A 15,151-nucleotide genomic window follows, 5' to 3' on the forward strand; every position below is an offset into this window, starting at 1 on the left:
GATATGACGTCAGGTTGTTGTTCCCGGGAGCGTGCGTCATGTAGCATGCGTCTCCTCCGCTCAGCTATAGACATGGCGAGATAGTGGATCATTGAAAACCTCATCAGTTGAAAAGAACAGCCATCATTTAAGTGGACCAGGTGGTTTCGTGTAGTGTTTCCTTCTTGTGGTTTTAGTCCTATGGAAACGGATCTTATCGAAAAGATGCCGTGCCATAATCAGCAGCTGAATAACAGTGAAAGCCCCGAACACGCCGCGAAGCACGTCCGCTTCGCCCGCAGTAGCGCTGCTGCCGAGACCTGTCAAGATGAGACGGAACCGTGTGAAAACCAAACCATGAGCGACATCCAGGGACAAATAGGACCTCAGCTGAAACTCTTGCCATTAAATGACCAAATACGAGAACTTCAGACTATCATTCGGGACAAGTGAGTCTCCAGTCCGCCTTTTAAACGGATTGAGTGCACATTGCGTGTCCCCATAGGCCAGATCTGTACCATATGCAACTATATATAATTTCATGTGTACAGGAACATAAACTTGTAACTTATCAGAGTGTATCTAAAATGTCCATTGAATAAACTGGGATATAGCCTCATGTCATTTGGTTGCACATCAGTCAACATGTATTATGTATTGCAATAGTTTGTCACATAGTGACTTTTCTTCTTCTGTCTCTCCCAGAACTACCAGTAGAGGTGATTTTGTGTTCTGTGCCGATAGATTGGTAAGCATCACCAAAAAATGGTAAAGATTTGTGGTCTTGTCTTATATCCTACTAACCCAGCCATTATTCTTATAAAGACCTTGTAAATAAAGGCAGCTCACACAAGACATTTTGCAATCAACACAAAGTGAATGTATCGTTGATTAATTACGTTTCACATTCCTTGATTGCTTTTTTAATTTGACTTTATTCATTAAAGAATCAAAACTTTTTTAGTATTGTCAAATGAGTAGGTCAACTCTTATGTTCTGTATTTGGTTTGCTACTCCCTATTCTGATTGGTTGTTTGTTTTGCTCTCAGATAAGATTAGTGGTGGAAGAAGGTCTCAATCAGCTTCCGTACAGCGAATGCACTGTAACCACACCAACAGGTGAGCCTGTTACCATGGTGATTGCATATGAACATGGCATTGCTGCCATCAGCTGTTGAATTTGTCCAAATTCAAAGTTTCATTCTATACTCCTTATGCAGGGCATAAATATGAGGGTGTGAAATTTGAAAAGGGAAACTGTGGGGTTAGCATCATGAGGAGTGGTGAGTCTCTTTCTTTCTCACAAAGTCATACACACACAGCCATGATGAAAAAAAAAAAACAGCCCTATTTAGTGTGCATGCCTTTTATACTTAAACGCATATGTTAATGTGAGCAGGTGAGGCCATGGAGCAAGGCCTGAGAGATTGCTGCAGGTCAATCCGTATTGGGAAGATTCTGATCCAGAGTGATGAGGAGACACAAAAGGCCAAAGTTTACTATGCAAAGTTTCCTCCTGACATCAGCAGAAGGAAAGTTCTGCTCATGTACCCTATTCTCAGTGAGTAATTCACCTCTAACAAGGCATTAAGCCGGCCCACGTGGAATTTGAGCGATTTTCTGCACTGATTTGGGGGGGAATCTGGATTTAAAAATGGTCAAATATGGCATTTAAAGAGACGATTTATTATTGTATGTGTTCAGGTACAGGCAACACTGTGATAGAAGCGGTGCGGGTGCTGAATGAACACGGCCTGCTGGCCAAACATATCATACTACTGAGTCTATTCTCCACACCACACGGTAAGACACGAACACAGTGGAGACTTGATTTGTATTCTCATTTACAAACCAATCACATCATAAATGTCTGTATTTTATCTATATTAGTACATGGTAATAGCACTCTTGATAACATACAAACAAGGGACATTTGTGAAACAATTTGAACTTAGCTGTATATTTGGAATATTCTGTCATTTATAATAACTTAATGCAGCCCTGAAGTGTCAGCAGAGACTGTGTCATCTAGACTATCCCCTTCGAAGGCCTCATCGACAGGAAGTTTGTTTTTTTCACGTTTTTTAAACATTTTTCCTCAGTACAGATAAACGTTATTCCCGTTCACACGATACGCGGAAACGACTAAAAACGCTGTATAATGCATGCCAGACAAGTAATTGGCAATCTCACTTTGTAAAGACAGACTCTCCAACATTCTCAACATTACATGCCAATTCTTTTTGTATTTGCTCTCGTTCTCGCCTGTCAGCCTCTTCTACCCAACACATTATAGTCGGTTCACAGTTCTTACACACATGTTTGACACACACACAGCAGCTACTCTGTTTTCCCTCGTTCTTTTCTACTGACTCTTTTACTACATTTAGTCTTATTTTACTCAAGGTCCCCGCTTCGGGAAAATCGTGATATTTGATCAGTTTCTGTATGTCAACCATACATTTACCACCATAATTATTTCTCATTTGACAGAAAATTGGTGTATAAAAATGATCTAATTTACTGTTAGATGACCCCATTTTTGGCTGAATTTCCCTTCTGGATTTCACTTTCGACACGTGTCTTGCAGTATCTGTCAAACGTCTTCAACAGACCCGATCTTATTTCACCCAAAATCGGTCGGGTTTCAGCAAATATGCTGTGCTCTTGTAATTATGTTTTACTCAAAATCTTCTATTCACCTAATCAATCCGGCGTGGCTCTTCCGTCCACTCTTGCAAGACTTCTTCGGGTTACAGAGACTTCGAGCAAAACCAATTAACCAGCACCTGTGATTATCTGAATCACCAGTGGTACCCCTGTCCACTAACGAGCTAAGTGTGGCAGAAACCGGTCCGAATCTGTCAGATCAGTTTCTCCCTCAAAAATTGTGATTCCCTAAATCACCTCTCGCCCGTACCAAAAGGAAAAACTCAGCCAACATGGTTCACGTTCACACACAATTATCAAATCACACTTAACATCAATAAAACAGTTCTGCCGTTTCTTACCCAGAGATGCTTTCTCTTTTCTGTAATTGCCGCGGATTCTTTCTGATCCTGGTGGGAGTTCCTCCCCTGGTTCTGAACGCCGGAATTGGCTCTCTCTCCCTTAACCTGTTGAGTCACTATCTCAAACAGTCGGGGTATGAGACGGCTGCCTGATGCCGCCGGGATTGTACACTTCCGTCAAAAACCGTTCTTCAGGACCAGGAGAAGAAGATCCGCACAGGATCCCACTCTGACACCAAGTTGTAATGGTCCTAGCCACCGTTTCGCCCTCCAGTTCTTCCTCAGACTCAGCCCGTGCACATATACGCAGGTTCACGTTTTTGAAGTTTACACAGAGATGAGAACAGTACTGCTTGTAAAACTCGCTGTTTGTTGTGTAAATGAACAGCCAGAACGCATTGAAAGTGTGTAAGCGGTCTTTAAGTTAATGACTTAAGTTAATGATTTTTACAACGGAAATTAATCAATTAAAAACTTTCTTCTAGAGCTGCTGTACAGCCAAAACAATCTTTGTTGCATTAATTTACTATTATCACTGTAAAGCTGCTTTGAAACAATCTGTATTGTAAAAAGTGCTATATAAATGAAGGTAACAAATGATTTAATAAATGATAAATTATATACTCTACTATTCAAAAGTTTTGGGCCAGTAGGATGATTTTAAAAGAAGTATTTTATGCTCACCAAGGCTGCATTTATTTACACAAAAAAATACAGTAAAATATTACAATTTAAAAGAACTGTTTTAATGTATTTTACAATGTAATTTTTCAGCCATTACAGCCATCGTGTCACACGATCCTTCGGAAATCATTCTAATATGCTGATGTTGGTGGTCAAGAAACATTTCTTATTATTATCAGTGTTGAAAATGGTTGTGCTGCTTGTGGAAACATTTGTTTTCAGGACTTTTTGATCAAAGCTCCAGTCCGTAACTTTTTTGGGTTAAAAATGATCCAAAATAAATTTGAACAGGTACATAACCAGCCAGTGTTCAAAACTATCTGCTCGCCTTAGCTCGATTCAAAGCGGTAAGCTTGTAATAATGTTTTTAATTCCAGTGGTACTGGTGGATTTCCGCGGGAAATTCAAGTCTTTGCATCATTACGTCACATCTGTACACTTAAAGAAGGGGTCCCGGCTAGTAGGCTATATTGCGTGTGAGGATGTTGGAGGTGGAGATTTATAGCCTATTCTCACAGCACTATATAATTACATTTATTGATGGCGGATCCAGAAAGGTTCAAACGACAATCACTAGTGACAACTGGAGATTCTCCCACTGTAAAATGCAAAAGACTTCGGAGTGTCTACAGAAAAAGAGACTGCAACCGGGCCCATGCGAAAACAACGATAAATATCTGAAGGGCATTAAATGTAGTCGCGCAATGCTGATGTTGTTAACATTAACAATTTGAGAACAAAGTATAATTTGCACGGTTTGACGTGATATAAGCGATCGTTAGATTTAATCAGCGTGATTTACTGCAATGCTTTTTTTCCCTTAGTTGTTCAGAACAAAAGTGGATGTTACTTACTTGTTCAGATGACATTTCCTGATGAAAATTCTTATGTTGGTCATACTTCCAAAAAGTAGAATCTGTGATTCCGACTGACAGCCGCACACTCTCCTCAAAACATTGGATTCACCCGCGTTTTGCCATGCCGAGGCACAACCCACCCCACGTAAAGTTGATAATTCCGCGAATAACTGCAATTGCAGATTTCTAACAGAAATGGCGACAAAGAGGATAAACTACGGACTGCAGCTTTAATTAAAAGTTCAAAAGAACAGCAGGCATTTGAAATAGAAATCTTTTGTAAGATTATGTCTTTAATGTAACTTTTGATTTTCTTCATATATATATATATATTAAAAAAAAGTCAATTTTTTAAATAGTGCACAATGCACCTCCATAACAATGTGTGTATGTGTGTGTATGTGTGCAGGTGCACGGTCCATTGTTCAGGAGTTTCCTGACATCACTATACTGACAACTGAAGTTCACGCTGTCGCTCCGACACATTTTGGCCAGAGGTATTTCGGCACAGACTGACAAACCACCAATTCAACACCAATGACCAGCCCCACAGCAAGTGTCTGTGAGTGTGAGATTGGTTGATCAGGGCTGGCCTCTGTATTTTTATTGGTTATGCATTTATCCATGTTTAATGTGAGCAAATGGATCAAGTGATCTTTCAAAAACATGTGCTTATCCATGATATACCACCAGGATTAAAACAAACTGTGTTCTAGACTGTTCCTGAACACTCTAGAATGATGCAAATAAAAGAATTACAAATAAAAATATTTTGTATTAAATGAATTGCCTTTATTTTCATAAAATGTGTTATTCAATTCATCTATAAGACACTATTTAATAGTGTCACCATAAAGCTAGAATCCCAATCCTACAACAGAAAAACCACTACATTTCAGCACAAAAATATTGAATTTAAAAGATTATCGCTGAGCAGGGACACCTGATAAAGCTCTCTCACACCCTGATCAGTAAAAGAGGTTTCGGAGACCTGATCGCTCCCTTAGGAAGTGTTCCAGGTGAAAACTGAGCATGCGGGCAGGTGTTCACCCCTCACCCCTTGTTCTCCCCGAGGGCCGGCCGCCACTCCTGTAAGCTTAACCTGTGACTGAGATCTTTCTAAAATCACCTCACTGTGACAATGTCACACAACACATTCCGTTAACCTAGAAAGACAAAAACAAGTTTCTGTTATTTGGATTTCATTGAACACTTTGACACTGCTGAAAATGCAGAACAAGCATTTCTCATACCTAATTTCATTACTTCTAGTCATCCACTGCTATGGTAACGGAGACCCCCTCAGGTGAGACTGATGGCAGAACAGAATGATACAAATGGCTCAAATCAGAATTTTTGATTAGCCTGTGCAGCCCTAGATTGGCCTCACGGGGGCAGTATACACTTGGAGTCTGAACCTTTTCCCAAAATTCTAAATTAAAAAAAGCTACACTTTGTATTACAACAGAAGATTCCTTTCGTTTCTCTCCTAAACTACCAGTTACTTCTGAGAATAAAAATAAAAAAAGACTATTCAGAGTGCTATTTAGAGTTACTGGGGGAATTTTAGAGGATGTGTGTTCGTAATCCTACTCTTTGTGATAGCACACTTAAGTTAATGACAGAAGCAGAGAAGAGATCACCTTCAGAGACAGCGTGAGAACTGGGATAAAGTCAGTCTCCCTCTAAATAAAAGATTTACCAAACCATTCTGACTACAGTGCTGACACATAATTAGATGACTCTCTCTATACCGGGAAACATGACTTGGATTGATTAACCAATTTGTGAAATTTTGAAATATGATTCAGATAATATATTTCTTACCCACAGTTCCTTCCATGACACAATGCCCATTTCCATTTATCACTGAAGGACTGCGAGACGACATCTGCCATCTCAAGGGGAATGAATGTCCATCCCCTTGACTGTGATAGATATAAAAGAAACAGTTGCTAAACATAAGCTATGGCATCTGTGCTGTGGCATTAAATCAAAAGAAATCACATCTTTGGCTGGTTTCACAGACAAGGCTTAAAATAATCCAGACTAAAATGCATGTTTGAGCTGTTATAACTGAAAGCAACTTGCTCTGACATATCTTAAAATGTCGATGCCAATTTTTTGTCTCAAAATTCACACCAGTGATGTTTTCTTCTAAGGAACATTTATAAAAGCTACTTAAATGTCCTAATTGAACTAAGGCCTAATCCTGGCTTAATCTTAAACCCTGTCTGTGAAACCAGGCACGTAAATGTTTGTGACTGGTGGGTTAAATTAAATGTCTGTTTACTAAACAGCGAAATGCCAGTATTTAACAAGGAAATGCAGTTTTGAAATTCATCAATACTGGCATTTTAATCTGAAAACTGGAAAATGTTTCTCATTCTCATGGCTGTGCTTACAGTGATTTTATCATGAGTGAGCAGTTTACTTAGGCAAAACGAAGCAGAATGACTCCCTTAACTACTGAAAGACCAGGCTTGAGTGGTATTGCCAACAGCAATTTAAATTACATTAATATACAATTTAAATTAAAAGTCTCTTAGGCTGATCAAAAAAAAAAAAAAAAAAAAAAACAGTAATATTGTGAAATATTATTGCAATTTAAAATAGCTGCTTTCTATTATAGTAAATACATATACTGTATATATATAGTACCAGTCAAAAGTTTGGAAACATTACTATTTTAATGTTTTTGAAAGAAGTCTCTTATGCTCATCAAGCCTGCAGTTTAAAAAAAAAAAAAAAAAAAAACAGTAATATTATGAAATATAATTACAATTTAAAATAATGTTTCTCTTTTTTAATATACTTTAAAATGTAATTTATTTTTGTGATGCAAAGCTGAATTTTCATCAGCAAGTACTCCAGTCTTTGGTGTCTTATGATCCTTCAGAAATCATTCTAATATGCTGATTTATGATCAATGTTGGAAACAGTTGTGCTGCTTAATATTTTTTTTATAACCTGAGATACTTTTTTCAGGATTATTTGATGAATAAAAAGTTAAAAAGAACTGTATTTATTTAGAATATAAATCTTTTGTAACAATATACACTACCGTTCAAAAGTTTGGGAACAATAACTATTTTTTTTTTAAGAAATTAGTACTTTAATTCAACAAGGATGCATTAAATTGATAAAAGGTGATGGTAACGATTTATATTGTTAGAAATGTTTTTATTTTGAATAAATGCTGTTTTTATGAATAAATGCTGTTAACGTTTTACTCAATGAATCCTGAAAAAAGTATTCCAAAAAAATATATTAAACAGCACAACTGTTTCCATCATTGATAATAACTGAGTATCAAATCATCATATTAGAATGATTTCTGAAGGATCATAAGACACCAAAGACTGGAGTACTTGCTGATGAAAATTCAGCTTTGCATCACAAAAATAACTTACATTTTAAAATATATTAAAAAAGAGAACCATTATTTTAAATTGTAATAATATTTCATAATATTACTGTTTTTTTGTTTTTTTTTTAACTGCAGGCTTGATGAGCATAAAAGACTTCTTTCAAAAACATTAAAAATAGTAATGTTTCCAAACCTTTGACTGGTACTGTATATATACACAGCACTGTGCAAAAGTCTTAGACTTTTAAGCCAGTTATTTATATCTTTTGCTGAAGTGTGTCAGTAGGAAATATCAGTTTACATTTCCAAACATTCTTTTTGCCATTAATTGTAATAATCCAGTGAGAATCCGTTATGCTCCACGCAGAGATTTGTTCTCACCATCATCGAGTCTGTCTGTAAATACATGAAGAACTGCAGCAATGCCTCCAAGTGGACTGAAGAAACCGACCTGCAAAGCTACAGTACTGTGAAAAGTTTTAGGCACTTGTGTAAAAATGCTGTAAAGTGAGGATGCTTTCAAAAATAATGCCATAAATAGATTTTATTAATTAATTAACTTTTATTAACTAAATCAAATCAGTATTTAGTGTGACCACCCTTTGCGTTTAAAACAGCTTTTGTCCAGGTACACTTGCACATAGTTTTACAGGTCGGTTTCTTCAAGCGTCTCGGAGACGTTCCCGAAGTTCTTCTGAATTTAGTCCGTCTCAGTTTTTCCTGTTTCTTCATGTAATCACAGACGGACTCGATGATGGTGAGATCAGATCATACCAGCTGTTGTCAGACTCCTTGTGCATACAGACATCTCACTGGATTATTACAATTAATGGCAAAAGGAATGTTTGGAAATGCAAACTGATATTTCCTACTGACACACTACAGCAAAAGATATAAATAACTGGCTTAAAATAATTGATTTGGTGAAAATACTAACATGCCAAACACTTTTGCACAATACTGTATTTATACACACATCGGGTTTTTTCTGTAATAGCAAAGCTTTCCTTTGGAAATCATTCTATTATGCTGATTTGGTGCTGAAGAGTCATTTTTATTATCGAAACAATTGTTCTGCTTGATATTTTGTAGAAACCGTGGCACATTTTTTTCAGGAATCTTTTATTAATAGAAAAAAACCAACAGCATTTATTTGAAATAGAAATCTTTTGTTGCGTTGTAAAAGCTTCACTGTCACTTTTTAATTAATCTGCAAAAAATAGTGTTTATAATCTGAAGGCTGTTTATGGGTGCCATCAATGGTGATTACTGCTTAATACTGACCTGCTAAACACTGGAAATGGCCAGTGTCTCTTTTTCTTTCCAAACACCTGTAAGAAGTTTGCCCTGACACCCACGTCAAATGCTTCACTTCCTGGTCCATCCGCAAAAAAGGGGACTGACAACCACTCTTGAGAGAAAGAGAGCAAGAGATGTTATGACGCCTACAAAACCTCATTCGAATAATGAGCATATGTGAAATGTAGGTTTTACCAAGAGTAGTTTTGTTGCTGGCGAGCAGCCAGATGTGGAAGAAGAGCAAAAAACAGAGGGTAACAGCAAACATGGCCGACACCAGTGTCAAGAACAAGACATGCAGTTTAACACAACTATCAAACAGTTTGCCCTGAGAGAGAAAGAGAGAGAGAGGTCCCATTAATATTAGTAAATGCAGAAGCTAACGAACTATGAGAAATATACTTTTCACAGCATTTCTTACTAATAAAAATGTTCATTGTTTGTTTACAGCAAATTAACTAATGTTAACATACAAGTTTTGATTTTCAAAAAGTAAATGTAGAAATTAACATCAACTAAGTTAAAAAATTCCTGTAGATGTATTGTTCATTGTTCGTTCATGTTTAGTAATGTTAACACATGAAAACCTATTGTAAGTGTTACCAAATTATTATATAAATAAGAATTCATTATACTGCAAAAGATAAAACGTTGTATATCAAATTTACTCACAATCACTTAAATTATATTTACACATGCGGTAGGTACTTTTATCCAAAGCGACTTAAGCAATAGACGTTATTACAACCACATTTCCAGAAAAGTTGGGACATTTTGTTAAATGCAATCAAATTAAGAATCTGTGATTTGTTAATTCTCTTTAACCTTTATTTATCTGACGAAAGTACAAAGAAAAGATTTCCAATGTTTTCACTGATGAACTTAATTGTATTTTGTAAATATAAACAAATTTGGATTTTGATGGCTGAAACACATTCCAAATAAGTTGGGATAGAGGCATGTTTACCACTGTGTCACTTCACCTTTGCTTTTAATTTCCTTTTGGAACTGAGAATACTAACTTCTGCAAGTGGAATTTTTGCCCAATCTCGCCTGATACGAGACAGCTGCACAACAGTCCATGGTCGTCGTTGTCTGATTCTCCTTTTCATAATGGGCCATACATTTTCAATTAGAGACCGATCTGGACTGTCCGGCACATCCACTCTATGGTGTTTAGAAACCACTCTGGTGAAGCACGTGCTGAATAAGGCCTGGTATTGTCTTGCTTCCCAGGAAAGATGTCATCTTGATGGCAGTGTATGTCTCCGTACAATCCCAATATACGCCTCCACGTCAGTGATACCTTCACACACATGCAAGTCACCCCTGCCATTTGCACTGATGCGCCTCCATACCATGACAGATGTTTGCTTTTGCACCAGTCGCTAATGAAAGTCTGGATGGTCCCTTTAGTCCTTGGGACTGAGATCCCAATGTCCGTTTCTCCCAAAAACAAGCTGAAACATGGACTCATCAAACCACAGCACACATTTCCACTGTCTTTTAGGCCATCTGAGATGAGCTCGGATCCAGAGAACTCACCAGCATCTCTGCATTGAACTGATGTACAGTACAAAGTCTTAGGCATGTTAATATCCCCTGTCCCCCCCAAAAAATGGTTTTAAGTCAGTTATTTATATATTTTGCTGTAGTATGTCAGTAGGAAATATCAGTTTACATTTCCAAACATTCTTTTTGCCATTAATTGTAATAATCCAGTGAGATTTATGTATGCACAAGGAGTCTGACAATAGCCAGGATGATCTGATCTCACCATCATCGAGTCCGTCTGTGATTACATGAAGAAACAGAAAAAACTGAGACAAACTAAATTCAGAAGAACTGTGGGAACGTCTCCAAGATGCTTGAAGAAACCTTCCTGCAAAGCTACAGTACTGTGAGAAGTACTGGCACTTGTGTTAAAATGCTGTAAAGTGAGAATGCTTTCAAAAATAAAATCACAAATTTAATTTATTTATGATTTAACTTCTATTAACTAATTCAAATCAATATATGGTGTAACGACCCTTTGCGTTTAAAACGGCTTTTGTCCAGGTACACTTGCGCATAGTTATTCAGGTAGCTTTGCAGGAAGGTTTCTTCAAGCATCTTGGAGACGTTCCCACAGTTCTTCTGGATTTAGTTTGTCTCAGTTTTTTCATGTAATCACAGACGAACTCGATGATGGTGAGATTAGATCATCCTGGCTGTTGTCAGATTCCTTGTGCATACACAAATCTCACTGGATTATTACAATTAATGGCAAAAAGATTGTTTGGAAATGTAAACTGATATTTCCTACTGACACACTACAGCAAAATATATAAATAACTGACTTAAAACCATTTTTGGGGGGGGGACGGGGGGTGGGGGATATTAACATGCCTAAGACTTTTGCACAGTACTGTATTTCTCCTTGTGTAACAGAGATTCAAGCATTTCTTGATGCAGCAGCAGACTGTGTGAAAACAGTTTTCCAAAGTACTCCCGAGCCCATGTGGCTGTATTTAACAGTTTCTCATGCAGTGCCATCTGAGGGCTTGAAGGTGACGCACAACCAACAGAGGTTTTCTTTCCTTGCCCTACACAGCCTCAGATTTCTCTGGATTCCCAGAATCTTTTCACAGTATTATGTATGGTAGATGGTGAAAGACATAAATTGTTTGCAATCTTGCAATGAGAAATGTGATGTTTTAAATTGTTTGACAATTCTCTCATGAACTTGGCACAGAGTGGTAAGCCATTACACATCTTTGCTAGCAAAGACTGAGATGCTCCTTTTATACCAATCAAGATACCCTCAGCTATTACCAATTCACCAGCTTATTGTGGGCTGTTTCAAAAGTTTAACTTGGATATTTTATAATCTTTTAACTCTTATTTTTGGAGTGTGTTGCAGCCATCAAAATCAAAATTTGTTCATCTTTACAGAATACAATTCACTTGGTCAGTGAAAACATTGAAAATCTTTTCTTTGTACTTTTGCCAGTTAAATAAAGGTTAAAGAGAATTAACAAATCAGAGGTTCTTGATTTTATTGCACTTTACAAAATGTCCCAACTTTTCTGGAAGTGGGGTTGTAGAATGTGAATAATATTAGAAAGTAATATTTTAATAATATTTCATTAATATTTCAAATCTGTGGACGTGCCATATGAGGCTGAGACTCACTACCACTCAAAGTGCATGTAAATCTTGCAAAAAAAAAATGTCACCCACCAGCCACAGTTGGATGAAGGTCGGTGTAACCGTTGCAACGATGAGGAGGCAGTACAGGAGTGAGTAGAGGAGGAAGAGCATGAAGAACTTATAGTTGGAGAACCCAATACAGTTATTCAGCCTGAACACGCTCACAACAACACACAACATACACACGGAAGAGGAGAATAAGTGTCACTTTTTAATTTTTTTTAAATTAAAATGCATTAAAAATGCAATATTACTCATTTAAACAAGATGTAACATGTTAAGTCTTGTCGGTGTGCGTAAATAACCATTTTACTTCCTGAATGAAAGCTAATTAAATATCTAAGTAGCTATTTGGCTTCAATATCCAATAGCCTGCACAGACTAAGCAACAACAGCTGAAAATAAAAGATGTTTACAGGAAGAATAAGTTAATAACCTTTGATTAACCATTACTAAGCCATAGATTACAAAATATTATTTATTCTTTAGAATAAAATACACCAATAAGTCATTCACAATAAACAGAAACAAGAATTTAGAAAGTAAATAGGGTCAATTTTAATTTGGTTTACAAACCAGGGGCAATGATGATCCATCTTCAGTACACACCTACAAAAAGAGAGAGAGACAGACCGCAGGAGTGAAGTGCACAGGCCACAGGAACTATTCTCATTAAATAATAATAAAAACCCTAGTGTAATCAGACACACACACACACACACACACATTCAAAATCTCCACAAACACACATAGTCATTCTTTTTCTCCATTGCACTCACTCACACACACAGACACTCAGACCTAGACTTTAATCAAAGGCAGGGAACCTGATATTGACACGGAGCTGAAACTCATTTGAGAAGATTCACTGTGTCCGCTCAAATAAATGTGACCAAGCGCTACAACAACATCCTGTAATTATCACACACACACTCACACACAGATCACATTTCAGCGTCTCTCCCTTTCATTAAGGGAAGAGTGTATAGATGAGTGGGAGATGCACTGATACGCACAAAGAAATGGAGAGAGAGAGAGAGAGAGAGAACAATTCTTACATTTGGCAGACAGAACAGTGATGGCAGCGATCTGGTTTTATCAATTGGCAGTGATGACAGAACCTGATAGCTGAGATGAACACACACACACAAGCAATCAAATTAATAAATAACATTTTCTCCAACATTTAGGAAAATAAAATTCCTTTTTGATAAGAGACTGTTATGTTTTCATTATGTTGTATATCTTAGAATAGAAGCTCATTTTAGATTAGTTAACAAAAAATCTTGGAGGATTCGGACTTCTATCAAAATAGGTCACACTTCATTTTAGGTTCCAATTCTCACTATTACCTAACTATTAACTACGACTTTTGCTTCAAACTCCTAATTACCGCTTATTAATAGTTAGTAAGGTAGTTTTTAAGTTAGGTATTGGGTGAATTATGGTATGTACAGGGTGGGCCATTTATATGGATACACCGTAATAACATGGGAATGGTTGGTGATATTAAAGTCCTGTTTGTGGCACATTAGTATATGTATATATCACCACCCATCTTGAGGAGTTTGCCCCCTCACATATACTAATGTGCCACAAACAGGACTTTAATATCACCAACCATTCCCATGTTATTACGGTGTATCCATATAAATGGCCCACCCAGTAGAATATGGTCATGCAGATTAAGGCATTAATATGTGCTTTATAAGTACTAATAAACAGCCAATATCCTAGTAATATGCATGCCAATAAGCAGCTAGTTAATTGTGAGAATTGGACCCTAAACTAAAGTGTTACCATATTGATTGGTAAGTGAGCTGGAATTTATTTTATTATTCTTAAAAAAAAATTGTTTATTGGTTTTGTTTGCTGTTGACACATTGGTGTTATTGATCACTTGTCAAGTTGTCTACTTTGCATTAAAGTCAAATAATATTTTGTCATCATTTTCATATCCTTACATTGCACCAAACCAGCATGACTCAGTATGACTGTGTTCAGTTAGTCGGCATCATTATTGTTCAGATTTTCAGCAAGTAACATAATTTTGTTTGTCAGTCTGTTGTGGGACTGGGTATTGATACAGACTTTCCAATTCAATCTGATTCCAAATTTCCGATTAATTTGGGTGTATTTGAGTTTTAATCTCCATTTTGCATCTATATGGTAGAAATTCTCTCTCTACTAAAGCTGAAAATTAAGGCAGCATTTGATATTGATTAAAATGGCAACTTGTCTTTTTGAAATATTCAATAAAACAAAAAGCTCATAAGAGCCATTTGTTTCAGGATCTGAGCTACACTGGTACTGAGTACAGTACAGGCATCAGATTCCCCTCTCTTACAAAGCAGTGAAGGGAACACTGATGCAGTGAACCTTCTAACATGATGCAGATGCTTTTCACTGAAAGCCATTCAAAATGCACTAATTGCAGGTTCAGTGTGTCTAGAGTAATCTAGAGTTCAGTGTCTTCCCTCAATTACACGATGCTGATGGAGCAGGTTAATGTTTACAGGTTCAGTGTGAATCGAGTTACATTTGGAGCGGGTCCAGTTTAGTTTGGAGATTTGATTTACTTTACATTGTCATGTTTCTCCATTATAGCACTGACAGGTTTCCTGACCTCCGGTTGCTGTACGTGTATGAACTGGAAGCTTCCGGGAGATTTCCAGAAGAATCTGACTCTTCTCCATACCGCCACGTTCCTGCTCAAAGAGCATCAAGTCTGAAGAGGAGAGCTGAAACTGAACACAGAC

The 15,151-nt window shown here is 37.1% G+C and overlaps 2 protein-coding genes across 3 annotated transcripts in view; one reads left to right on the forward strand and one right to left on the reverse strand.

Annotated features, from left to right (window-relative positions):
- uprt (uracil phosphoribosyltransferase (FUR1) homolog) lies at nucleotides 1-5,313 on the forward strand. Its single transcript, XM_084414817.1, has 7 exons — nucleotides 1-428; nucleotides 685-727; nucleotides 1,029-1,098; nucleotides 1,200-1,262; nucleotides 1,379-1,540; nucleotides 1,684-1,782; nucleotides 4,941-5,313. Exons 1-7 carry the CDS (start codon nucleotides 181-183, stop codon nucleotides 5,045-5,047), a joined length of 792 nt encoding a protein of 263 aa, XP_084270943.1. The 5' UTR covers nucleotides 1-180; the 3' UTR covers nucleotides 5,048-5,313.
- Nucleotides 5,306-15,151, reverse strand: part of zdhhc15a (zDHHC palmitoyltransferase 15a) — a 12,567-nt gene continuing 2,721 nt past the window's right edge. For both annotated transcript variants that reach the window (XM_084414815.1, XM_084414814.1), the window contains 9 exons: nucleotides 15,019-15,139; nucleotides 13,451-13,520; nucleotides 12,969-13,001; nucleotides 12,423-12,543; nucleotides 9,396-9,528; nucleotides 9,186-9,312; nucleotides 6,359-6,459; nucleotides 5,785-5,843; nucleotides 5,306-5,697 (listed from right to left, as the gene is read on the reverse strand). In XM_084414815.1, the coding sequence (XP_084270941.1) occupies nucleotides 5,800-5,843; nucleotides 6,359-6,459; nucleotides 9,186-9,312; nucleotides 9,396-9,528; nucleotides 12,423-12,543; nucleotides 12,969-13,001; nucleotides 13,451-13,520; nucleotides 15,019-15,139 (750 nt within the window). In that variant the 3' untranslated portion in view covers nucleotides 5,306-5,697; nucleotides 5,785-5,799. The remainder of the gene's footprint in view (nucleotides 5,698-5,784; nucleotides 5,844-6,358; nucleotides 6,460-9,185; nucleotides 9,313-9,395; nucleotides 9,529-12,422; nucleotides 12,544-12,968; nucleotides 13,002-13,450; nucleotides 13,521-15,018; nucleotides 15,140-15,151) is intronic.

This window comes from Rutilus rutilus (genome assembly GCF_951802725.1).
Source record: "Rutilus rutilus genome assembly, chromosome: 7".
Classification (NCBI taxonomy): domain Eukaryota; kingdom Metazoa; phylum Chordata; class Actinopteri; order Cypriniformes; family Leuciscidae; genus Rutilus; species Rutilus rutilus.

Excerpts from the sequence above, each read along its gene's own strand:
- uprt (XM_084414817.1), top strand. The coding sequence starts at position 181 with ATGGAAACGGATCTTATCGAAAAGATGCCGTGCCATAATCAGCAGCTG. Across the intron at positions 728-1,028 it reads TGTTCTGTGCCGATAGATTG|ATAAGATTAGTGGTGGAAGA; the intron begins GTAAGCATCACC and ends TTTTGCTCTCAG. Across the intron at positions 1,783-4,940 it reads TCTATTCTCCACACCACACG|GTGCACGGTCCATTGTTCAG; the intron begins GTAAGACACGAA and ends GTATGTGTGCAG.